At 37.5% G+C, this 27,873-nt stretch overlaps 2 protein-coding genes across 5 annotated transcripts in view; both read left to right on the plus strand.

The window, feature by feature from the left end:
- Positions 1–27,873, plus strand: part of LOC121367618 — a 214,510-nt gene that overhangs the window by 135,241 nt on the left and 51,396 nt on the right. The gene's annotated exons all lie outside the window — the stretch shown is intronic.
- Positions 920–27,864, plus strand: LOC121367615 (BTB/POZ domain-containing protein 2-like). Of its 3 annotated transcripts, none has more exons than XM_041491899.1 (3): positions 920–1,175; positions 21,580–21,858; positions 24,290–27,864. In XM_041491899.1, the coding sequence occupies exons 2-3, from the start codon at positions 21,587–21,589 to the stop codon at positions 25,353–25,355; spliced, it is 1,338 nt and encodes a 445-aa protein (XP_041347833.1). In that variant the 5' UTR covers positions 920–1,175; positions 21,580–21,586; the 3' UTR covers positions 25,356–27,864. The 3 variants fall into 3 exon arrangements, with proteins under 3 accessions (XP_041347833.1, XP_041347832.1, XP_041347831.1); XM_041491898.1 differs by lacking the exon at positions 920–1,175 and adding an exon at positions 4,948–5,153; XM_041491897.1 differs by lacking the exon at positions 920–1,175 and adding an exon at positions 9,725–9,967.

A 27,873-nucleotide genomic window follows, 5' to 3' on the forward strand; every position in this document is an offset into this window, starting at 1 on the left:
ACGACTGAAAGACAGTGTGGGTGCCCTGCCCACGTATGTAGCTGGAGAGGGAGGATAAGTGCACTTTTCAAGACTGTTACACAGATCCCACGGAGTGGTTGAAAATAGGGGCAGGGATGGGGCGAATGTCTGGATGAAAATACATTTATTTGTGGGCCCGAAACGTTTTTTCTCTTTCTTTTTTTTTTCTATTTTTTTTGGGGGGGGGGGGGGGGGGGGGGGGGGGGGGGAGAACATGTTTTCCCAAGAAAATTCTGAATTTCAGGTGTTAAAATATGCCATTTCTGAACAGAGTAACATGAAAAAGTGAGTGGTGTGGCATGACCACTGCGGCCGTCTGCTCCGCAGCCCTTGCTGTTAATGTTCTTTTTAACGCTGCTAACTCCCTCAATAATGCTGCAGCTGATTAGTAAGGTAATGGAAAATGAAGCGAAACTATTTAATAATATTTAGTTTTAGGTTGTTTGGGTTGTTTTTGTTTTTTGAAGAAAATAGTTATTTTATTTATACAGATTTATATTGTAACTTTATTACTAATGTTATTATTTTTCTATAAGTGTTTTCTAATACTTCATACACCGTCCCGGGTCAAGCCACTGGCTATCCAGAGGCAGGGCCCGTGACGGTCATGCCTGAAACCATAGCGGCATATGGGCATGCTAAAGGTACTCTCTCTCTCTCTCTCTCTCTCTCTCTCTCTCTCTCTCTCTCTCTCTCTCTCTCTCTCATACAAACTGTATATATGAGTTGGTACACCGCACCCTGTAAGTATGCAGTGATGCAGAACCAGTTGAAAAACTGCTGTATCATACGGGTGAGTCGTGGTGTTCCATGTAATATACTGGCGAGTTCTAGCCTGAGAATCAACGTGTCTATACATCAGCCCTGATACGCTTTCAGCTTTGTATAATAAGAACGTGTTACAATGAACTCATAACAGTGCATACAGACAGTTTGTAAAAGAATAGTCATGTCACATGACACAGTTCCACTAATACCATGATCTGTTTACGCATCGTCATGGGTAGTTTCCAACAGCGTGTTTAAGTTACCCCGATATTCTGCCCGGAGTCACTCTCAAAGAAGACACCAGTCTAAATACAACGTGCTCGTTTTTAAACAGTATTCAATCTCCTTGCGTCAACTCGACATTTTGTTGTGAACGGCTAATATCGGTAAGTAACTATTATTTGTGAATTTAGTGTTTATTTACTTAAGCATTAAGCATATTTCAGTTTCATTTTAATGTTATTTGCTACTAATGAAAAAATGTAGCGAATTTCCTCTGAAAGATTATGAAGTTAATGTTGTTAATTTAACGACACCACAAGAGCGCATTCTTAGATTAACCATCAGCTATTGGATGTCAAACATTTGGTAATTTTAACATATAGTCTTAGAGAGGAAACCTGCTAAATTTTTCCATTAGTAGTAAGGGATCTTTTATATGCACTATCACACATACATGATAGCACATGCACTGACTGGAACGAGAACTAGCCCAACGGGCCCACCGACGGATTGATCCCAGACCGACCGCGCATCGACTGAGCAGTATTTCACACACACACACACACACACACACACACACACACACACACACACACACACACGCACACGCGCGCGCGCGCACACACACAGAGAGAGAGAGAGAGATAGTTCAAATTTCTCAGCCATTTATATTGGCAAATTATGCTACCCTTTTCTGGTGCCGATTGGCCTAATGCAAGAAAAACAACAACACAAACAAACGTTACCGATTTAATTGGGCTTACCCACTTACAACCCCATTGTTCCTGATCGTGCACGTGTCATTCGCGTGTTAACTGTGACGTCAATTTTAGTCGACGAATACCGCCATTGGTATTCATAAATAAAACAAACAAAATAAATAGCACTCAACATTCAGATTTACTTACTTACGGATATGGGCTGAAAGATAATGTGTGTGTGTGCGCGCGCGTGTATATATGTATGCAGATATTTATCGTATTTAACGTGATTTAAATATTTATAAAGCATCATACGAATAACTACATTCTCGATTTTTGTCGGAATTTCGTTTTAGCGAATTATTAAAAAAACAAATTCAGTATTTTGAAGAAAAATGAAGTGATACATATGGAATTTGAGCTACTAAAAATATTAGAATCAGGCCCGTAGGAACGATATTGGGGGTGGGGGTGGGTTTTTTTTACAAAGTAGTTAAAAGTTGGGGTACAATCCCCCGCCCCGGCCTCTCGGTTGCTTCCGACCCGAGAATGGCCAGAAATGTAACTGTATTGCATATACAAATATTTGTATTTGAAGCAAGAATATGTAGCCTGAGAAACATGTAAGGGTTATTTATAAGAGATTAAACTAGCCGACAACCTGATAATGTGGCTACACACTCGGAATGGTTCATTTATTATAAACTCAAGAGGGTTTACTATGCACAGTCAAAAGGTACTTCGTTTGAATGTTAGAAGGAAACATATGAAGTATAAAGACTCGGACGACAGACAAGCCTGAACTTAAACCGAAATAATTAAAATGGTGAAAGAAAAACGAAGAGATAGGCCAATAAAATAAATAACTAAATAAATATTTTTCAGATCACATACTTTCAGAATTTGATAACTGTAAATTAGTCACGGTATCGGCGCTACGTTTATTGACATTTAAGCAAACGTACTACGGTGACACTCCAGAATTGACGTATGCATCAACAGTCATCAAACAAAAACACGTCAATAGCAACTTTACTTTGAAAGTTGTCTTTTGAAAGAAAGAAAGAACGAAAGAAATAAAATAAAATAAATAAATAAATAAATAAAAATAAGATAAATAAAGAATGTTTTTAAACTTATTTATTTCAAATCAATTTGTATGTGTCTCATATAGATGAGTGTAAAGTAAGTAAAATAAAATAAAATAAAATAAAATAAAATAATGTGTAGATAAGACAGGTAGCATTGATTAGTAGTTATATGATCGTCTTTCTTAATGAAACGATAAGGTGAAAATATAGCTGTGATAAAGGTCTATCTGAGGTAAGAATTTTGTTGGTTTTTTTAGGCGGAAGGGGAGGCATATTTTTATTAAATTTTAAATACTGATATATGTGGAGAATTAAACATCACTAGGAATCCACGTGCATACAACTATAATTATAATTGTTAAGAGTAGCAAATACATTCAAATTAAGTTCATTTTATTGTATAAATATTTTAATTTTGTTTTGTTAAACCCTCGACAGGCGGCTCCAGAGACTTAGTCTAAGTTAATGTTTCTCTGCGTTTGGTCTTAAACCATTCCAATGTAAACTTTAGTAGACCGTTTTTCGCTGCCATTATACCATCTGATACGAAATATGTGCGTTAGTCGCTAGAGATTCACAGCTCCTACGAAGCTACTCACGAACGCTCATGACAACTGTCGTTCATGCCCCCAATTTGTTTTCAGCCTGGATTCCGTCTAATTAGGCAAGGGACGTCACTCTTCGCGCGCATGCGCAATATCAATGCGAAAGAGGTCTATTCTGACATACAGTCATCAGAGGAAACCCACTACATTTGTCCTGAGGCAATAAGGCGGGGATCGTTTATATGCACTTTTGAACAGACAGGAAAGCACATACCACAGCCTTTGACCAGCTGCGGTGCACTGGTTGGAATGGGAAAACAAAACCAGCAACATAAAAAAAAAACAAAAAAAAACAATCAGTTGAGTGACACATAGATACATCTATACATCTTATGGCCAAATTTAACAATACAAACTTAAGAAAAACCTTGCTCTCTTGCTACATGTACCTCTATACAAATGTCTGCCTATAGTAAATAATTTAACAATATAAACTTAAGACAAACCTTGCTCTCTTCCTACATGTAAACCCCCCCCCCCCCCCCCCCACCCCCTTAGTGCTGGAGCAAAACCTCTAATTCGGGCATAAATGATAAAGATATTCGGGGAAAATATGCTAACTTCAGACAATTTTACCGTGTATTTTCATCATTCTACCCTCAAAATTAGTTGTAATCCATGTACAAATGCGTACTGATTCGTTTGCAACCCTATATAGCTGCTTGGTAATAATGGTAATATGAATAAATATTGCTATCCAGATTCAGGCATTTTCGGGCAAACGCCAACTTGCCCCCCCCCCCCCCCCCCTTCACCCATAATGGGAGTCAGTACGCCTTTGGAAGCAGCGAATCAGTGCGCCAATAGAAGGGGGAGGGGTGTCACATACCATTTATGAGAGTTAAATTAATGTTTTTTATTAACAACCCTGACTTTGAAAATCGTAATTACATTTTTTTTATTTTTTTTTATTTAGTTACTTTTTTTTTTTTTTATTATTATTATTATTATTATTTTTTTATTTTTTTTTGGGGGGGGGAGTATGTTACGTCAGTGTACCCTGCACTGGTTTCAACCTCTTGTGTATACTGCATAACAACTGTATAACAATTTATTAGCAATGATAATAATATTTGCACAAATAGTTAATGTCTCATATTACAAACAATCAGAGCCGCAGCTGTTTATACTCCGTAAATATTTGCCGGTGCGCCTGGCCAGACGACAATTATTTACGCTACATATTTCCATATAGCGTTAATGGCTATAACACCTTTACTAATATCAGAAGGCCCATGTTTTTCATGCACCTTTACCTGCCTGGGGGCCAAGTACTTCAAAAAGAACAGTCCCAGTTAACCAGCTCTTTCTCCCAGGGTATTGGTTTAAACAAACACACCCACTAAACCTGGCCGGAGTACACCCATTTTATAGAAAAAAATTGCTAAATTTGCATGAGCCGGAATTGGCACAAAAAAATCTTCAATGTCACCAAGTTACACATGTCTGCAAACTACATGCTCTCTCCCGTCAACTCTAGTCTTATAGTTGCCACTTCAAAACTGTCTGTCATGAAATAATTGTAGTCAAACAATAGACTACTTGCGCGGATATATTTCCGGTTTTCTGGTCAACCAAATGGATAGATAACTGAGATTTGTGCCCGCGTCGAACTTTGACACGGAACACTCTTCTTTTGTACTATGCAACCCAAGAGCGACCTCGCGAGTCCGACAAAGCGAAACTAATACGAGTCACGGAAATATTTAACTATCCAGACATTTTGAAATTACGACAAACTATAGGTATGTAATCAAGTTTAATTCTAGTGTACGTGTTACAGAACTGCGTGTGTACATTTTGTTGCGCTACGTTATTTATAATAAACGTTACTGTGCAGTAAAACATAGGACAGGATTTCGCTTAGTGCAAGGTGCACATTAAGGCGTAGCCCGATTGGGACTAAATTTAGCTCAGTCTATACAGATCCCGACTAACCAGTCTAAACAGGTATTTTGAAATGACAATACACTCTAGGTACATGCATCTAGTCACGTTTATCTCTTGGTTCAGTCTGTACAGATCCTGACTAACTAGTCTAAACAGGTATTTTGAAATTACAATACACTCTAGGTACATGCATCTAGTCACGTTTATCTCTTGGTTCAGTCTGTACAGATCCCGACTAACCAGTCTAAACAGGTATTTTGAAATTTCAATACACTCTAGGTACATGTATCTAGTCACGTTTATCTCTTGGTTCAGTCTGTACAGATCCCGACTAACCAGTCTAAACAGGTATTTTGAAATTACAATACACTCTAGGTACATGTATCTAGTCACGTTTATCTCTTGGTTCAGTCTGTACAGATCCCGACTAACTAGTCTAAACAGGTATTTTCAAATTGCAATACACTCTAGGTACATGTATCTAGTCACGTTTATCTCTTGGTTCAGTCTATACAGATCCCGACTAACCAGTCTAAACAGGTATTTTGAAATTACAATACACTCTAGGTACATGCATCTAGTCACGTTTATCTCTTGGTTCAGTCTGTACAGATACCGACTAACCAGTCTAAACAGGTATTTTGAAATTACAATACACTCTAGGTACATGTATCTAGTCACGTTTATCTCTTGGTTCAGTCTGTACAGATCCCGACTAACCAGTCTAAACAGGTATTTTGAAATTACAATACACTCTAGGTACACGTATCTAGTCACGTTTATCTCTTGGTTCAGTCTGTACAGATCCCGACTAACCAGTCTAAACAGGTATTTTGAAATTACAATACACTCTAGGTACATGTATCTAGTCACGTTTATCTCTTGGTTCAGTCTGTACAGATCCCGACTAACCAGTCTAAACAGGTATTTTGAAATTACAATACACTCTAGGTACATGTATCTAGTCACGTTTATCTCTTGGTTCAGTCTGTACAGATCCCGACTAACCAGTCTAAACAGGTATTTTGAAATTACAATACACTCTAGGTACATGTATCTAGTCACGTTTATCTCTTGGTTCAGTCTGTACAGATCCCGACTAACCAGTCTAAACAGGTATTTTGAAATTACAATACACTCTAGGTACATGTATCTAGTCACGTTTATCTCTTGGTTCAGTCTGTACAGATCCCGACTAACCAGTCTAAACAGGTATTTTGAAATTACAATACACTCTAGGTACATGTATCTAGTCACGTTTATCTCTTGGTTCAGTCTGTACAGATCCCGACTAACCAGTCTAAACAGGTATTTTGAAATTACAATACACTCTAGGTACATGTATCTAGTCACGTTTATCTCTTGGTTCAGTCTGTACAGATCCCGACTAACCAGTCTAAACAGGTATTTTGAAATTACAATACACTCTAGGTACATGTATCTAGTCACGTTTATCTCTTGGTTCAGTCTGTACAGATCCCGACTAACCAGTCTAAACAGGTATTTTGAAATTACAATACACTCTAGGTACATGTATCTAGTCACGTTTATCTCTTGGTTTCTGTACAGATCCCGACTAACCAGTCTAAACAGGTATTTTGAAATTACAATACACTCTAGGTACATGTATCTAGTCACGTTTATCTCTTGGTTCAGTCTGTACAGATCCCGACTAACCAGTCTAAACAGGTATTTTGAAATTACAATACACTCTAGGTACATGTATCTAGTCACGTTTATCTCTTGGTTCAGTCTGTACAGATCCCGACTAACCAGTCTAAACAGGTATTTTGAAATTACAATACACTCTAGGTACATGTATCTAGTCACGTTTATCTCTTCGTATTACACTGTTACATTTTACTTCCATTATACGTATTGCACTAGTACGATTTAATCATTGTATACACATTATACTATTATATTTTAATTATAATATACATATTGCACTTTCATATTTTAATTATAGTATACGTATTACACTATTATATTTTAATTCTAATATACGTATTACACTTTCATATTTTAATTATAGTATACATATTACACTATTATATTTTAATTATAGTATACGTATTACACTATTATATTTTAATTATAGTATACGTATTACACTATTATATTTTAATTATAGTATACGTATTACTATACCAAGGGACTTGCCCGGTGGATGTCATAACTGCTGTATTTCTCCGGCGGAAGGATTGTGGGTGTGGTAGATAGGAGAGTAATTGTAATAGATAAAAAAATCGGTTCTCGCTGGGTGAAAATTAAAGGAGGGCGGCCGCGCGGCTCCACACCCTTCAACAAAACCAAAACAGATAGTTTAAAGTTTATATTGTTTAACGACACCACTGGAGCGCATTGACTAATGTCTGTCAAACATTTGGTAATTATTACTTGTAGTCGTCACAGAAAACCCGCTATATTTGCCCTAATGCAGCAAAGGATCAATTATGAATAACGACAACGTTGTATTCCAGCACGACAATGCAAGACCACATACAGCTGCTTTCCGTTAATCAATTAAGTAAAAAATCTACTTTTGCGTTTCTTCTTTTGAGAGTATATATATATTACCACCTTTTACCACTGAGCCATCGAAGTTTCAGGTACCGTCCCCGCCAACTCTTACCCCCCCCCCCCCCCCTGCACTGTATGTAACTTGTAATGGGTTACAAGAAACCTGCTTTGTGTCATGTGCAATATAAATATAGATTGTTATGTACCATCGATCGGACTGTTCCGTGTGTTTTATCAGATATCTCTTGCATCATTCAATGACCGGCCTCGGTGGCGTCGTGGTTAGGCCATCGGTCTACATGCTGGTAGGTACTGGGTTCGCATCCCAGTCGAGGCATGGGACTTTTAATCCAGATACCGACTCCAAACCCTGAGTGAGTGTTTCGCAAGGCTCAATGGGTAGGTGTAAACCACTTGCACCGACAAGTGATCCATAACTGGTTCAACAAAGGCCATGGTTTGTGCTATCCTACCTGTGGGAAGTGCAAATAAACGATCCCTTGCTGCTAATCGGAAAGAGTAGCCCATGTAGTGGCGACAGCGGGTTTCCTCTCAAAATCTGTATGGTCCTTAACCATATGTCTGACGCCATATAACCGTCAATAAAATGTGTTGAGTGCGTCGTTAAATAAAACATTTCTTTCTTTTTCATTCAAAGAATATGGAGTGGTCTCGCTTTGATCAGTATGTTAAAACAGAACATTACTTTTCCAAGAAATCACGTGACATTCGAGGAAGTGTTTTTCGTAACGTTCAGAAATATTGACGCTGGAAGAATTCGGAGGTGTGTACACTTTTATTTCAAAATAACCACGCCCTCAGTGGTTCAGTCTGTTACTAGTTCGTTCTGCTACAGTGCTAGCGATTAAATCACTGATTTTAGACACAAATAGTTCATGCCACAGAACAGTGAAGGTCAGTGCTTAGGGTACACGACACCTATTGGTTTTCCATTTGTCGAAATGTTTATTTTCATCGGTACTATAACAAGGGACTTGGGCGGCGGATACCATAACTCCCGCATTTCACCGGCGGAAGGATTGTGGGTGTTGTAGATAGGAGAGTAATTGTAATAGAAAAACAATGCGTTCTCGCTGGGTGAAAATTATAGGAGGGCGGTCGCGTGGCACCACTCCCTTCAACAAAACCAAAACAGATAGTTTAAAGTTTATATTGTTTAACGACACCACTGGAGCACATTGACTAATGTCTGTCAAACATTTGGTAATTATTACTTGTAGTCGTCACAGAAAACCCACTATATTTGCCCTAATGCAGCAAAGGATCAATTATGAATAACGACAACGTTGTATTCCAGCACGACAATGCAAGACCACATACAGCTGCTTTCCGTTAATCAATTAAGTAAAAAATCTACTTTTGCGTTTCTTCTTTTGAGAGTATATATATATTACCACCTTTTACCACTGAGCCATCGAAGTTTCAGGTACCGTCCCCGCCAACTCTTACCCCCCCCCCCCACCACCCCTGCACTGTATGTAACTTGTAATGGGTTACAAGAAACCTGCTTTGTGTCATGTGCAATATAAATATAGATTGTTATGTACCATCGATCGGACTGTTCCGTGTGTTTTATCAGATATCTCTTGCATCATTCAATGACCGGCCTCGGTGGCGTCGTGGTTAGGCCATCGGTCTACATACTGGTAGGTACTGGGTTCGGATCCCAGTCGGGACATGGGACTTTTAATCCAGATACCGACTCCAAACCCTGAGTGAGTGTTTCGCAAGGCTCAATGGGTAGGTGTAAACCACTTGCACCGACAAGTGATCCATAACTGGTTCAACAAAGGCCATGGTTTGTGCTATCCTACCTGTGGGAAGTGCAAATAAACGATCCCTTGCTGCTAATCGGAAAGAGTAGCCCATGTAGTGGCGACAGCGGGTTTCCTCTCAAAATCTGTATGGTCCTTAACCATATGTCTGACGCCATATAACCGTAAATAAAATGTGTTGAGTGCGTCGTTAAATAAAACATTTCTTTCTTTTTCATTCAAAGAATATGGAGTGGTCTCGCTTTGATCAGTATGTTAAAACAGAACATTACTTTTCCAAGAAATCACGTGACATTCGAGGAAGTGTTTTTCGTAACGTTCAGAAATATTGACGCTGGAAGAATTCGGAGGTGTTTACACTTTTATTTCAAAATAACCACGCCCTCAGTGGTTTAGTCTGTTACTAGTTCGTTCTGCTACAGTGCTAGCGATTAAATCACTGATTTTAGACACAAATAGTTCATGCCACAGAACAGTGAAGGTCAGTGCTTAGGGTACACGACACCTATTGGTTTTCCATTTGTCGAAACGTTTATTTTCCTAGGTACTATAACAAGGGACTTGGGCGGCGGATACCATAACTCCCGCATTTCACCGGCGGAAGGATTGTGGGTGTGGTAGATAGGAGAGTAATTGTAATAGAAAAACAATGCGTTCTCGCTGGGTGAAAATTATAGGAGGGCGGTCGCGTGGCACCACTCCCTTCAAAAAAAAAAAATAATAAAAAAAAAAAAAAAAAAAAAAAAAAATATATATATATATATATATATCGTTGTGTGTTCGTCGACTTTGTGGGAAGACATATTCCTTATTGTGCCTCTCAGTATTTGGTACAAAAAGAAAATTGATACGAAATACAAGCCGCATGATCTTTTATGTACCGTTAGTTGCTGAACAGATCAAAGTTTTAATATTATTTTAATAAAGACTTGAAGATATATGAAAAAAATAAAGATGTTTGTAAAGTGATCTCCTAATGTGGGATAAAAAAATATATGTTCATTTTATTTCCATCGTCATCTTCATCGAATGAATCGATTGTTGTTTTTGTAAGCCAGTGATAGGAGCTAACGCTCGCCCCAGGCAAGTAGAAATCCCTGGGGGCGAGTACAGTTTTAAATGTCGCTAGTCCCCCAGGCGAGTAATACTGGGCAGTTGTGACCTAGATTCATGATGGACAGTCAAACTATTTTGCCAATGAAATCTGTTAGTGTTAAACATACAAACTGTAGATGTATTTAATCAAACTATTTTGCCAGTGAAACCTGTTAAACATACAAACTGTAGATGTATTTCATCAAACTATTTTGCCAGTGAAACCTGTTAAACATACAAACTGTAGATGTATTTCATCAAACTATTTTGCCAGTGAAATCTGTTAAACATACAAACTGTAGATGTATTTCATCAAACTATTTTGCCAGTGAAACCTGTTAAACATACAAACTGTAGATGTATTTCATAAAACTATTTTGCCAGTGAAATCTGTTAAACATACAAACTGTAGATGTATTTCATCAAACTAAGGGGCGGGACGTAGCCCAGTGGTACAGCGCTCGCTTGATGCGCGGTCGAACAGGGATCGATCCTCGTCAGTGGGCCCATTAGGCTATTTCTCGTTCCAGCCAGTGCACCACGACTGGTATATCAAAGGCCGTGGTATATACCACCCTGTCTGTGGGATGGTGCATATAAAAGAACCCTTGCTGCTAATCGAAAAGAGTAGCTCATGAAGTGGCGACAGTGGGTTTACTCTCTCAATATCTGTGGTCCATAATCATATGTCTGATGCCATATAACTGTAAATAAAATGTGTTGAGTGCATCATTAAATAAAATGTTTTCTTCTTCATCAAAATAAAGTTTCGTTTCGTCTCGATAAATCCGGATATTTACGGCAAACACAATCAGAACTTTCCTGTTTTTGTTTCAGAAAATTACCGTAATATTCCAATTATAGATGAGGCATGTACGGAAGGGAAATAGTGTTTTGTGTGTGTGTGTGTGTTTTGGTGTGTGGGTGTGTGTGTTGATGTATGGGTGTGTGTGTTGGTGTGTGGGTGTGGTGGAAATAGTGTGTTGTGTGTTTTGGTGTTTTTCTGTTCGTTTTGTCGGTAATAAATAGTCTTTAATTAAACACATTGTAATAGATCATGTTGGTATCCATGGATTTTAACCAGCTGCTTCCAACCGTCTCGAGTGGAGAGTTCCGAGTTTACAAGTGGACATCCGAGTGTATTAGGACAGAATAAAATAATTCAATAACAGTAAAGACAATTCCTGAGTTTTATGACGTAAATTAATTTAATATTATAATTGCTATTATTTTTTGTAAACAGTCCACCCTTTGTTGCCGCCTTAGTGGGGGGGGGGGGGGGGGGGGGGTAATTAAAAAAAACCCAAACAAAAACATTTGCTGAATGACGACCAAGTTGGTGTAGCGTGTTATACTTGAAATGAACCTGTGAAAACACTGTGCGTTTTTGTATGTTACGCTTATTTTAGTTGCTGTGTATAGTCCCCATATAGACCAGCCTCTGTGGCTTCGTGGTTAGGCCATCGGTCTACAGGCTGGTAGGTACTGGGTTCGGATCCCAGTCGAGGCATGGGATTTTTAAATCCAAATACCGACTCCAAACCCTGAGTGAGTGCTCCGCAAGGCTCAATGGGTAGGTGTAAACCACTTGCACTGACCAGTGATCCATAACTGATTCAACAAAGGCCATGGTGTGTGTTATCCTGCCTGTGAGAAGCGCAAATAAAAGATCCCTTGCTGTTAATCGGAAAGAGTAGCCCATGCAGTGGCGACAGCGGGTTTCCTCTCAAAATCTGTGTGGTCCTTAACCATATGTCAGACGCCATATAACCGTAAATAAAATGTGTTGAATGCGTTGTTAAATAAAACATTTCTTTCTTTTTTAGTCCCTGTATAGATTTCGTATTCTCAGATTGCTTCAATAATGAAATGGGGGTGGGGGCTAGTGATTTTTCCTGGGGACTAGTAACTTTCCTCAGCTACTAGTCCCCCGGGACAGTGAACATATTTCCTAATTTCTACCACTGTAAGTGGTGATACCCCCCCTCCCCCCCCCCCAATTTTTTTTTTTTAATTAAACATTTATAATATTTTATAAACATTTGCTGAATAAACAGAATGACAGTAAAAATCATCATTCACAGCCATTTAAATCTGCAATTGAGGGTAAAATATCAGACGATATAGAGTGGAAACAAAAGACAGAATGATCATTCTGATCACGCAACGAATGTGGCGCCAAATAAGTGGTTTTGTGTGGAAAAAGTGTTCATTTGGAAATAGCGGAGATAGATCCTGTAACATATAGTAGGATGCGGGAATATAAAGAGGGTTGAGTTTCGAAGTGCGCCAACATTTTGATAGTTCTGATAATAGAAACAGTCCTGTCGTTGGTAATACATGTAACAGTGTTGTTGTCTTTTTGTCCAAAAATAATCTTATCTGGCCAATAAATGTATCAGGGCTCATGCGACCGGGCGAAGTGAGCCCAAACTTCGCTCTGACCAGCCTGATTTCCCTGTGCCAGTCATGGTAAGGCGAAATCTGTGTCGCCTTTTTAAAAATAGCCATCACTTGCAATGTACTCAATCATGGATGAATGGTGAATAACTTGAGGATCACCTATTCATAAATAATAATTAAGTGTGAAGTGTCTGAGAGTTTGAAGAGAGACTGGCGCCACAAAATCATGCGACATGCTCACAGATAGACGGTCTAGCTCAGACAATACCCGTGTCTGGCACTAATAGTTGGCCTAAACGTGCTACTGACTGTTGAAGCGTATTGTCAGGCGAATGTGCTGGAAATTGTACGAGGGTGGAGATCTAGACTATGACGAGTGCAATTTTTATTAGGGAGTTTGGATCATGCTCCACCGGAAAATACATTGAACAAAAAAAATTTGTTTGGAGCAGCAGACCTCGGTGTGAAAAAAAATGTGGGGAGTAATTAACTAGTTTTACGTAGACTTTGTCATAATGAATAAATTCAACATACAAAACAGATGTCAAAATTGTAAAATAGCCGTGACCTGTCCTACACACCCAGCAGCCACTTAAACTGGATCGCCAAGTTGCTAAAGTGTCCGTGTTAAGCGGTCACTGTAAATTCATTAAAGGGCAATTCCACGGTAACTGACGCAACATTGAGACATATTTTAACGTCTTTATTATTTTTATTTTTTTTAAAGTATTCAATACAATTCTTAAGAGTGTTTTTGGTTGAAATAAATATGTTGTGACAAAGTCATGTCAAAAGAAAATTTCATTGCATGCAATCTCAGCGCAACTACAATCACAAATGAAGTGTGGGTAACTGATGCAACCAAAAAACTAACTTGTATTTGACATGTCTTTGAACTTGCCAAAATTCTCTGAATCTGAAGCATCAAGTTTTCAGGTATATATAGAAATGTGTAGTGCACAGGTAATATATGATCACTAGAACAAGAGAACTATCTTTTCTACAAAAAATGTTTTATTAACTTTTTTATTAATGGGTAACTGACGTAACACCAAAAGTAACTGACACAACATTTGCAAATCATAAAAACTAATAAGAACATATTTTAAAAATGAAACATTTGTCTTTGGCAACTGGTTCATCTAAATTGTAAGAAATACATAAATCTAAAAAAGGGAATTAAAAAAAACTAACAATAGGGGCATGTTCAGGTTGGTGGTCAACCCCCCCCCCCCCCCCCCCCCCCATTTCCCAACTGTATTCCTGCTCAAAGCAAATTATTATTATTATTTTAATATTGATATGCACGCATTTGTCATGATGAATTTTACTTGTAGAATGCAAGAAATTGCATTTGAGGACATCAGGTTCTCACAATTTTCCAACCCCTATTTTTCCCCCCCCTTCCCCAGTAACTTGAGCAGTTGCACCCTCGGTGCCAGTCAGTCTAAACCCCACTCCCTTCAACATTTTCTGCACACATGCCTCAGCAATGAGACAACAGCTTACGTTTACATGTACATCTTGACTGGAAGTGTAATGATTTAGTTTGTTTGCAATTTCTAAGTATATACGGTATATACTGCATTCACTTTCTTATGACATTACTAAATGACTGAACCGAACCAAATGTTTCATAAGAAATTGATGGGAATAAGGCAGATATTGTAAATAACCCATATTCTTTCTTTAAATTTGTTTTTAATATATATTCTCAGCATGCTGTCCTGTCTCATTTTTATTTTTTTCTTGTTTGATTTCACTTTATCTTGCTCCATTTTTCACTATTCTCTGTTCTTTTCCCCTCTCCAACCTCTTTCTGTCTTCGTTCAAATGTGCTTGATTCTCGTTCATTTTCATGGTTGCTGTCTTGGGAGGTATTCTACTAAAAACATCAGCAACTTGGGATATTTTCAGGAGTAGTAGTAACCAATTTATCAAATGAAAGGACATTTGCTATTTAGAACTATTAAAGGGGCAATCTCATAGTTGCATAATACATTTACAAAAAATATTGTTATTATTTTATTTATCTTCTGAAATGTAAAGATTATTCTTGAATTAAATTACATGCCCATAAAATATTACAACCAAATAACTTCATTTACATGTAAAAAAGAATAATATCATTACAAAATTCATTTCAGGTGACCAACAGTTAATTGCTTGAAATCACATTTTGAATTTGAGCTGCAATTCCACAATGACAAAGGATTGGCTGTTTTGTTGAATAACTGATGCAAACTGTTTATGTACTTTACAATTTTAGCCAAGAACTCATGGGAAACCACTGTGGCAGTACGGTGTAATGTTGATTTTTTCTTTCTGAGTTAATTATGAAAGATGATGTATGAAATCATCTAATGTGTAGTTATTTATCATAAATAAATGTAAAAATAGCAAAATAAGTGATTTGCCACTACATGTACATGTTTGAAACTGCAATTCTAAATTTGTGTTACTGATAATTATTATTGAACATTATAGATACTGTTTACAATAAACGGTGCTGTACATATATTAATCTAAGCTAATGAAACAATGTCTACCTCTGACATCACAAGCAATACAATATATCTAATGAAACAAATTATATGTATCTATTTAAAAACAGTGTTAACTCAATCATGATTATTTTATTTTAGTGAAATAGACATCTTTAGATTAACTTTAAGGAGTGACAGTATTTGCAGTTCTTGAAAACTATTTTTTTCTATAGTTTTACACTGATGTGATAATACAGAAATTCTAAAACTTACAAGTGCAAAGGTCAAGAAAATTCTAAAACTTATTGTTAAATTTTTTCTAGCACTCACTCTAGCTTGGAAATTAATACATTTCACAATCTTACATTATGCCTCCAAGAAATATAACAATGGAAAATAATGTATGTTTTATTGTGTTGCATCAGTTACTGACTGGGGGAGTTATGTCAGTTACCAATAAATTTTAATTCTTGGTGTGCCCACCTAGATTATTATGTTGCCATGTTGTGTAACCATGACACAACTAAGAGAATATAAAAAAAATAAAATATATGGTAGCACTGTAGGAAGGCAATATTAAAATTAAGCTTCAAACGGTAACTGACACAACAAGGTCATGCTATAAGTTCAAGTTTTATTCATAATTTATTAATTTGTGTTTGGAAATTACCATTAAGATCTTAGAAACAAAATGCAATACTTACCTTTATCATATTCATCCAATTTTAATTACATTTTTGAAAAAAGATTTCAGTGCAATTTGGGTTCTATTCTTAGGAGAAAATAGCACAAATTAAAGATGGCCGCCAGGTCACATGACGCTGTTTTGAATTAAAACTTGAGTATTTTATGGTTTATTGATTATTAACAAATAATTCTATGTGAAAAATACAGGCATAACAGGGGGGGGAATTTCACTCCAGAGGTATAATTTTTCGTGGAATTGCCTAAACTAAACATTTTATTATTATTGTAAACAACAGTGACAAGGTGCAGCAGATAAGCAATGTTCACACCTTCACGAATACTAGTACCCATTCAGTCTTACAACTCTACAGTGTATTAATTAAGAAACTGACGGGCGGAATGCATTTAACTGCCTATGGGTAATCTAAGCTTGACCATGGTAGATTAATCTACTAGGACAATGCTCAGCATGGAGTAGGTATAAATGTAAAGTAAAGTTTGATTTATCTTATCCTCGGCTATTGGACGTCAAACATATGGTCATTCTGACACTGTTTTTTTTTGACGAAACCCGCTATCGCCACATAGGCTACTCTTTTACGACAGGCAGCAAGGAATCTTTTTATTTGCGCTTCCTACAAGCAGAATAGCACAAACCATGGCCGTTGTTGAACCAGTTATGGATCACTGGTCGGTGCAAGTGGTTTACACCTACCCATTGAGCCTTGCGGAGCAGTCACTCAGGGTTTGGAGTCTGTATCTGGAATAAAAATCCCATGCCTCAACTGGGATCCGAACCCAGTGCCTACCAGCCTGTAGACCGATGGCCTAACCACGATGCCACCGATGCCGGTTATATTAAATATTAGCTACAAAAAGTTTCATTTTCTTCGTAATTTGGTTGATAAATTCAATGTACCGGTAGTGGTTTTAACCACATGCGTTAACATTATCTCATCTGGGATTTTATTTGGTATAATATATCCTACACTGTTTAGTGAAGGTGGCATAGTGCAAATATTTACGGAGTAAAAGCAGCAGTGGGTGTGATTGGTTGTAATATGTGACATTGACTATTTGTGCAAATACTATTATCCATTGACAATAAATAAATACACTTTTATTTGTTATACAATTGTTTTGCAGTATATACCAGAGGTTGAAACTAATGCGGGGTACCCCCAAAAATGGAACTGCAATTTTCAGCAAAAATGACGGTTTCTATTAAAAACATTAATTAAATCTCCTAAATGGTATGTGACCCCCCATTTTCATGCAGGTAAATTAGATGTGAGGTGGCACACTTTCTATTGATGTACTTCCTGGGTGTGTTGATACGCTGCTTACATCGGTTTTATTAGTAAACTTTAACATTATCGACAATAGGAATTGATTTGGTCTATTAGAACCTATAATAGCATATATATTAACTATATTATCAGTATTTTATATTGTGTGCCATTTACTGTTATTTGACAGTAATAATTGCTTAATTAGGTTACACTCAGGCATAGGAGTTCATAATGACCTTGACCTTGGCATTCATTTACTGTGCAATGCTGAGAATAGAGTTTGAAAAAAAGTCTGTGTTGACGAATTGGAGTTTTTGGCCCATATTTTTTACTTAAAATATTTTAAAGCTTATTTATCCAAGGTGATGGACATGTCATATAAGACTAATCTTATTTAGGATAATAAGTCTAGGCAAGATGAAATAAGCCATTAGTAATAATTCATTTTTATTTAATAATTAATGTTAGCTGATATTAGGTTAATCTCTTAGATCTCCATTAACAATGTGTATTTGAAGGCAATTGACTCTGGAATGACTATATTTAAAGAACCCGATTTCTAGCTGCTGTAATTTTAATTTACTTTTTAGGTTAGTGAATTATGTTTTAGGCAAATATGGATTTTTTTTACAATTGTTTTTGTTAGTTTGGCAAACACATTAAAACATACAGAAGTGGGTTCTGTGTAGCCATTTTGCATTATTTTCTTTATTTATATACATATATAAGGTTGGTAATGATAGCTTTAGGTCTATTAATAAAATTTTGTCCATATATTTTGACACATTTGATAATCTGCCTAGGAGTGTGTTAGTATTATCTTCTAGCTTTAGGTCTATTAATAAAATCTTGTCCATATATTCAGTGAGTTTTCTATAGTAGAGGGTTTGAAGTATATACCAAGTACAAGAGCAATTTTGACACATTTCCTAATCTACCTAGGAGTGTATTATCTTCCATTATTACCACACTTGTAAAGCTATATTTTCCAATATCACTACTTAAATGATTTGTTACATTACAGATTGTAGTACTGCATACAATATAAATATTATATTCAGTTAAAACAGAAAATAATTTTAAAAAAATGACTTTCACACACTTTTGATGATTTGAATGTGCTTTTCTTATAACAAATAAAAAAGTAAAAAAGTAAAAACCTAATGATAATTCTGCTAATACAAACAGTCCTGTCATTGGTAATGCATGTTACAGTGTTGTAGTGGGCCAATAAATGTATTCAATTTTATTTCACCTAGTTACACAGTGTGAAGTAGCCTTGTGCTTCAAACATTTTTGGGGTACCTGTAAAACTAAGTACTACAGTTTTGTGCGAAACGTTTCGTGTTGTAAACATATCTCGTTATATCAAAACTGAGCTACAAAAAGTTCCATTTTCTTCGTAACTTGGTTGATAAATTCAATGTAGTGGTTTTAACCACATAAGTTAACGTTTTCGCATTTGGGAGTTTATTTGGTATAGTATAACCTACACTGTTCAGTGTAAGTTGCATAGTACCAAAGAAGAGATTTCCGTGTCAAAGTTCAAGGTGCAAATATTTACGGAGTAAAAGCAGCTGTGGGTGTGATTGGTTGTAATATGTGACATTGACTATTTGTGCAAATACTATTATCCATTGACAATAAATAAATACACTTTTATTTGTTATACAATTGTTTTGCAGTATGTACCAAAGGTTGAAACTAATGCGGGGTACCCCCAAAAATGGAACTGCAATTTTCAGCAAAAATGACGGTTGCTATTAAAAACATTGATTAAATCTCTTAAATGCTATGTACCCCCCCCCCCCCCCCCCCCCCCCCCCCCCCCCATTTTCTTGCAGGTAGATTAGATGTGAGGTTCCAGACTTTGTATTGCTGTATTTCCTGGGTGTGTTGATACGCTGCTTATATATCAGTTTTATTAACACACGTTAACATTATCGGCAATATGAATTGATTTGGTCTATTAGAACCTCAATAGACAACTGAAACAGAGTCGTCTCGCTTTGTATGTAACAAACCGAAAGGTACATTTTCCAGGGAATCATGTAATATTCGCGGAAGTATTTTCCTTAACTGTTAGAAATATTGATGCTGGAAGAATTCGAAGGTACGAACACTTTTATTTAAAATTAATCACGCCTTCAGTTGTCGAGTCTGTCACGTGTCCGTTCTGCTAGCGATTAAATCGCTTGATTTTATACACTACTAGTTCAGGTCACAGAACAGTCACAGAACAGTCACAGTGTACGTGATACAGGACACATCGATATGTTCCTTTTCATAGATACTGTACAAAGGGACTTGGGCTATGCATGTCATAACTGCTGTATTTCACCGGCGGAAGAATTGTGGGTGTGGTTGATAGGAGAGTATTTGTAATAATATATAAAAATAATGGGGGAAACTTTAGTCTGACACAGTGAAAAAGAGTAATATTTGTAAAGCGTCGGCGGCGAATAGCAACATGTAAACAAATCGACCGCAGATATGTAGAGGAGGCCGAACACTCGCTGAGACTCGAGGTCGCTCCTTTCACTGCGGGTTATTTGAGAACCACCATACCGTACTATACCACATATATTCACGTGCATTGTGTACGTCACACTGTCATTAATGATGATTATTGTGTTTTTTTAGTTCGTGGTTGGTTTTTATGTTTATTTTATTTTTTATGTTGGGTTGTCTTTATGAGTGTGTGTGTGTTATGTGTGTGTGTGTGTGTGTGTGTGTGCCGTGGCGTAGGGAGGTGCCAAAAAGTTTGTGGGGGGGGGGAAGCCACACACGCACGCGCGCGCGCGCACAAATGTGTGTATGTATGTATCAATGAACGTATGTATGAATGTATGTATGTGTGCATGTATGTATGTATGTATGTGTGACTGTATTGGTTTGGTTTTTGTGCTCGCGTGTGTGTGTGTGCATGTGTGTGTGTGCATGCACGTGTGTTTTCTGCTTTTCAGGTGTTTTTTTTTTTTTGTTTTTTTTTGAGAAAGGTATTTTATCAAATAATTTTTAGCAAAAACAGTTAATAAAGGGACTACCCTGTTTTTATTTTTAAAGCTATTTTGGAGGGGTTTTTTTATTAAATAAGTAACAAATATTAAAGGGACAATCCTGAGTTTTCGGATATTGTTTTCCTACTTTCGAAAATATTTGGATTGCAAATCCTGTTTGGGCTACTTACAAATATTGTGACGGTTTTTAAAAACTGTAAATATGAAGAGTATAATACAATCTGGGCACCATGGAGACGACTTTTCAGTCAAGAAAGTAATTTGATGGAAGAAACTAGAAACAATTATCAAGCGAGCGCTTGACGTGAATTTTGACATTATTACTTATCACTATAATTATTACTATAGCTTTTCTTTTTAACAGTCCTTCTTTCTAAACTCATATATATATATATATATATATATATATATATTACATCAACCAGCCTATTTAAATATATTTCTATTAACTAGCCATTTATAATGTGTTATTAATATTACTATATACATGTACATATGCATTAGTGTTAAATATATCACCATCTACATTATTTGTATAAGTATTACTATAATCAGCATACTACCACAATGTGTATGTACTCCTAGTACTTAGCATGTATAATTTAATTCGTCTTCTGTGAGGCGATGAATCAGGGCACCCCATCACTGGCATCGTCAAAATGAGCTGGGGACAATAAAATATTTATAAAAGAAAAACAAATATTGTGACGGAGAGAAACACGTTGACTATAGAGACACTGATATTCTAAAGAAGAAAATGTATTTAATATGTAATACTAGTCTTTACAAGCTTGTGTTAGTCGAAGACATCTTATAATGCAGAAAACTCAGGGTAGTCCCCTCAGAAAATATTTAAATAAATGTTTTACAAATAGACATGAAGCTATTATCAGTCCCTTGTATTGTTCCTCTTGATGCTTGAACCACATCTATTATTAAAACAAAAAGAAAAAGGAAGCTGTTTTATGTATATTTTCAGTGACAAGATGGCGACATGCAAATCAAGTAGTCAGACTGGTCTTGACAGTTGGCAGAGCAGAAAATCTCTTTCAGAATGTCTTAGATATTCTCTTGAAAATAAAATGTTCACTAACGTGACATTCAAGGTGGGGAGAGAACAGAAGAACGTCCAGGCTCACAGACAGATACTCAGTATCCGCAGTGGCGTGTTCGAGGCCATGTTCTACGGACCATTGGCAGAGCAGGATGAGATCGTCATTCCGGAAGTAGAACACGACATATTTGAACAGTTTCTAAGGTATGTACATTTTATGTTCATAAAACACGGATCATACATCTAAGAAGTATGCTGTGAGTCTTGAAGTTTTATTGACATGCGTCAGAGTAATTATTTAGGGACTGGGATAGCTGGAGAAGAGATCACTGTGGGATAAGAGATTTAAACGTTATATTAAATACAGTAAGCTACTTGTAGATTAGCATGAAGGACACACAATTATGATGTGCTTTGTATAACTATAGCACTATTGCTGCTACTACTATTACTAAGCTTGTTGTTAGTAGTGGTGGTGGTGGTGGTGATGATAGGAGTGTTGTTGTTGTTGGTGGTGGTGATAGTGTTGTTGGTGGTGGTGGTGATAGTGTTGTTATTGTTGGTGGTGATAGTATTGTTGTTGTTGGTGGTGGTGGTGGTGATAGTGTTGTTGTTGTTGGTGGTGGTGGTGGTGATAGTGTTGTTGTTTTTGGTGGTGGTGGCGATAGTGTTGGTGGTGGTGATAGTGTGGTTGTTGGTGGTTGTGACAGTGGTGGTGGTGGTGATAGTGTTGTTGTTGGTAGTGGTGGTGATAGTGTTGCTAGTGGTGGTGGTGATAATGTTGTTGTTGTTAGTGGTGGTGGTGATAGTTGTTGTTGTGGTGGTGGTGGTGGTGGTGATAGTGTTGTTGTTGTTGGTGGTGGTGGTGATAGTGTTGTTGTCGTTGTTAGTGGTGGTGGTGGTGGTGATAGTGTTGTTGTTAGTGGTGATAATGTTGTTTGTTGTTGGTGGTGATAGTGTTGTTGGCGGTGGTAGTGATAGTGTTGTTGATGGTGGTGGTGATAGTGTTGATGGTGATGGTGATAGTGTTGTTTGTGTTGGTGTTGGTGGTGGTGATAGTGTTGTTGTTATTGGTGGTGATAGTGTTGCTGTTGATGGTGGTGGTGTTGGTGATAGTGTCGTTGTTGTTGGTGGTGGTGATAGTGTTGTTGTTGTTGGTGGTGGTGGTGATAGTGTTGCTGTTGGTGGTGGTGGTGGTGATACTGTTGGTGTTGTTGGTGGTGGTGATAGTGTTGCTGGTGGTGGTGTTGCTGGTGGTGGTGGTGATAGTGTCGTTGGATGTGGTGGTGATAGTGTTGTTGGCGGTGGTGGTGATAGTGTTGTTGTTGGTGGTGGTGATAGTGTTGTTGATGTTAGTGGTGGTGGTGATAGTGGTGGTGGTTGTGATAATGTTGTTTTTGGTTGTGGTGGTGTTGCTGGTGGTGGTGATAGTGTTGTTGTTGCTGGTGGTGGTGATAGTGTTGTTGTTGGTGGTGGTGGTGGTGATAGTGTTGTTGGTGGTGGTGGTGATAGTGTTGTTGTTGGTGGTGGTGGTGTGTATCAAGTGGAAACATTAACCAAGCTCTCAAACTAATGTCAGAATATTCACTGGCCTCCTCCAACTGAAAGACAAAACAATAATTTTCCACTTCCTCTGTATTTGCTGGCAACACCCGACGCCTGTGCCTCACCCCGCTTTCGGCCCAGTGGTAAAGAGCCCGGTTATGGGCAGTCGGCCTAGGATCAACTCCCGTCAGTAGGTCCATTGTTCCAGCCAGTGTCCCATGACTGATATATCAAAGGCCGTGGTATGTGCTACTCTGTTTGTGAGATGGTGCATATAAAAAGAGTCCCTGCTACTACTAAAAAAAAACGTGACCTGTTTCCTCTAAGACTATATGTCAGACATACCAAATGGTAGGCATCCAACAGCCTATGATTAGTAAATCAACGTGCACTAGTGGTGTCGTTAAACAAAACAAGCTGTAACTTTCTTCTTTTTTCTTGTTCTTACTTTTCTCCGTCATTCATCTTTTAAAAAATCACCTATTTTCGCCCTGTTAAAGTTACGGCCATATTATAAAATTGTTTATTAATGCGAAATACAAACTCAAATGCATTATTAAATTAGTGATCGTCAAAAATGTACGCTCAATAATAAATAAATAGATATAAGACATAGAAAAAAAAGGAGAAATTTTATTTAGGTCAAAATGATGAATAAAAAATAACTGATGGTCTTGATAATGTTTCATGAATACCCCCCCCCCCCCCCCCCCCACCCGAGCGTTACGTACTTTTGACACCCTTTTACGTGTAACGTTTATGTCGACAGGTGGCCAGTGTCAAAATTATACAGTAAACCTACCCACCCATCCTGTTAAGGTGTTATACCATGGATATATGTTTTAGATCCAAGGCAAGTCGCGTAATACAGTGTCCCAGTTGGATTGAATCGAACCTCAGCTGGCCATTACGTTTGTATTTGCCATAGATAATGTAGACCAGTCAGTGTAGCGAAACGACAGCGCTGTAGTGGGCCTTATATGTACCAAACGGAACTGGATCATCTATTCTAAATGTTTATATAATAAAAATATTCTAGGGAGTGCAGCTTTAAAGTGAGATAAGGACACGTTTTATTACTATTTCACAGGTACCTCTATACAGATGACGTCACAATGGATGGTGCCAGTGTAATGGGTTTGTTGTATGTATCAAAGAAGTATGACGTTAAAACCCTGGAACAGAAGTGTCTGACGCATTTGTTGTCATCGATGACGTCAGACAACGTCTGTGTGATACTGGAACAGGCCCACGTGTTTGATGAGGAGGAATTGAAAGAAAAAGCTCTGACCTTTATTTTGGAAAATGGAGATGCCACTCTAAAATCATCTGGAGTTACCGACCTTTGTCACGAATGCTTGGTTAAGATCATACAAGCGGAAGAACTGGTGGCCGATGAAAAATCTGTCTTTGAAGCTGTTGTGGCGTGGAGTGAGAGGGCGTGCAAGAAACAGAACAAAGATGTAACTCACGAAAACAGACGTCAAGTGATTGGGGAAGGCATAATGCACGTGCGGTTTCCCTTACTTGACCACAAGTATTTCGCGAAAAAAGTACCACCAACAAACATGCTGACTGACAAAGAAATAATCAAGATCTTCACACATTGCGCATGTCCTGATGAAAACGTTTCACCATTTAACGCCAACAAACGCACGGGTGTTATTCGTGAAGATAAAATTATAATACAGCGCTTCGCCGGACTTCATGGTGGTTTCTCATGTCTTAATAATAAAGATCATGGAATTATGTTTTCAGTAAACCAAGACGCGTCACTACTAGGATTCCAGTTGTATGGTCCCTGTGAACGAACCACTGCAAATTATGACGTCAGAGCTTTTATAACTGACCCGACAACAGATGACGTAATCGAAGGTTCGTCAGTGACAACGTCGGTCTCAGTCGCAGCTGGGACGACAACATATGACGTGGAGTTTCCACGACCCCTAAAAGTGAGCAAAGACAAGAAGTGCAATCTGATTGTTAACATCGATGGACCTGACTCACACTGGGGGTATCCGGGCAGATCTACAGTACAGAACGGGTCGTTTGTGTGCTCGTTCTTCAAGTGCCAGAAATCCAAACACGGTAACAAACTAAACCTATGTACAGATGTGAATCAAGGACAGATACCTGGTTTGATGTTCTTAGTATGACAACCTGTAGTTGGAGATTATGTTATAGTAGAGTAGTGTTAGTATGGAGTCATCTTCCTAGTAGTAGCTGGTGGGACCTTCTCTAACAGTTCAGTTAGTAGAGCATTGGATTCTTATAAATCAGTGCTCGAAATACTGCCGTCCCGACCACTTTTTGCCGGTGAACGTCACCACGGGCTGGGAAATATGTTTGTCTTTATATTTTATGATCATGTTTTGTCTGGTAGGTTTTGACTTAGTCCAGCATAATTTCTGGTTTCCAGGAATTTCAGCCAATTTCGACCCCTGTGTATAAATGGTCCGTGGTTCCACCCCATTCAGTATTGGTTGCTTTACATGTAAATGTTACAATTTGTGGCCCAGAGGCCCGGGACATACATTGACTTGAGGGTGTAGTAGTGTTGGTATAATGTCCTCCTCCTGCGCAGTAGCCAGTTAAATGTATTTTGTTAGCTCTGTTGGTAAAGCTTAGATACAGAAATACATATGTATGTACGAGTGCACGCGCGTGCACACACACACACACACACGCACACACACACACACACACACATATATATATATATATATATATATATATATATATATATGCATGCACACGCACACCGACAGACACGCACACATACATACACTTGCACATTGTTTAGCCATTCCTAATAATGCGTGGGAAAAGGTCTCACATCAGTATACATTTGTGCACGATATTTACCTGTCATTAAATGTATCATTTCTACACGATATTTACCCGTTTTGTTGTTCACCGAAATAATAACTGCATCAAAGACACCGCACGTATAGGTTATTGTATTTGTTAAAACCTCCTCCAACTTATATTATATTTTAAAAAAACCCTCCAAAAAAAAAAAAAAACCCCACAAAAAAACAACCCCAAACAAACAAAAGAAACAAAACAAAAACAAAACAAAAAACAATAAAACCCCCAAAACAAAACTGAATCTAATTGTTGAAAAATGTTGTGGCATTCCTTGAAACGATTTTAACACACGTAAAGGCAATGATACACACTGGCGTAGCCAAGATGATATAGTGGAGGTGGGGGATGGGGGAACCCATATTGTATGTATGATTTTATAAAATGAAATACAGTTGAAACAAATCATGGGGGGTGGGGTGGAGTGCCCTCTCCTACGTCACTGATGTGGAATTAGCTGATGTACACCATAACTTTACATTGAAGCAACTATTAGTCCGTGCATTTGGCCAACCGCTATGACGTTGGTTGAAGGCCTTAAATAACGGAGAATTATATATTTTTCATGTATTGGTTATTGTAATTTGTAAATTTTGGTTTTTGTGCGTGTAATCTTTAAATTTAAAATTGAACACATGTTGTTTTATGTTTAAATTTTACCTTATGCATTTTTTCATATACCATCAACGTCCCATCCTGCGTTCACCTAACGACAAAAACACGAATACGATATTTACGGAAATACTATTTTACATTTTTCAGCTACGATTCATGAAACGATGCGTGGAACAAAATAGATTGGAATCAGTTAACGCGAGAAATCAACAATGTGGACGCAAAACAAATCCATTCTAGTAAATACAAATGAAGCACACTCCAGTAAACAGAAAAGAGTGCAACGTGTCTAACTGCGTTCAGGCGCATGCATTTGCAAAAAGTATCGTCTATGCATGTTTTCCATTTATAAGGCCACTACATGAAAAATACATGTTTCTTAACTATGCACAGTTGACGAACACTTTCATATGTTTTTAAAATGAGAAATTCAGTTTACAAGCGTTCTGGTCCGGTCCGCGTTTTACCAACACCCATCGCGAACACTACTGGGATGTCAATACGAATAAGCATTACGTTCATACCAGTGAATAGTTTGTAAAATATATATATATATTTTTAATTAATTGCTTCTTTATTAACACAATTTATACACTCAAAATTATTTACAATTGTTATGAATGGATTATCACTACAGTAGAGGCATACAAATGTTGCATATCTTTTGCAGATCGAATATAATAATTGAAAACAAATTCTAACAACAGGCGGCTTAAAAAGCATAAAAAATAAATGATTTGGCCTTGTTGATCTGGCACATATGAGGTCATGTGACACGCACCGAATGATAATGCATCATTTTCCATTTTAAGTCAATTTCTACGAGTCATGTGGACCCGATATCGGTAATTTTATGGAATAAATAAAAACGACTTAGCAAATTTAATGGTTTTTAGGGTTTGTAAAGTTTTGAGTTTTGTATTGAGATACTTACTTTTCTGAACTTTATTGTTAATGAAAATGTTCACGAACTGTGAAGAAAAAACTCACAAATGAACGATAAGCAGACGACAACAAATCGGATGTTGATTTCACGAATCGTGCACGAGAAAACAAACCGAACGGAGTTGGAAGCATAACGCAGTTAAGGACGTTGACGATAAATGTAACATATTAATGATACAGTAATTCTTATATGTCGTAATTATGGTTATTATAAGAATAATAAATGTATCTCACAATGTGTGTGTT

This window comes from Gigantopelta aegis, chromosome 3 (genome assembly GCF_016097555.1).
Source record: "Gigantopelta aegis isolate Gae_Host chromosome 3, Gae_host_genome, whole genome shotgun sequence".
Classification (NCBI taxonomy): Eukaryota; Metazoa; Mollusca; class Gastropoda; order Neomphalida; family Peltospiridae; genus Gigantopelta; species Gigantopelta aegis.

What these genes read in the sequence shown, in the direction of transcription:
- LOC121367615 (XM_041491897.1), top strand. Translation starts at nt 9,870, where the DNA reads ATGTTAAAACAGAACATTACTTTTCCAAGAAATCACGTGACATTCGAG. An exon ending in GACGCTGGAAGAATTCGGAG is followed by an intron (nt 9,968 to 21,579) that starts GTGTTTACACTT and finishes GTATATTTTCAG; the next exon opens with TGACAAGATGGCGACATGCA. An exon ending in ATATTTGAACAGTTTCTAAG is followed by an intron (nt 21,859 to 24,289) that starts GTATGTACATTT and finishes ACTATTTCACAG; the next exon opens with GTACCTCTATACAGATGACG.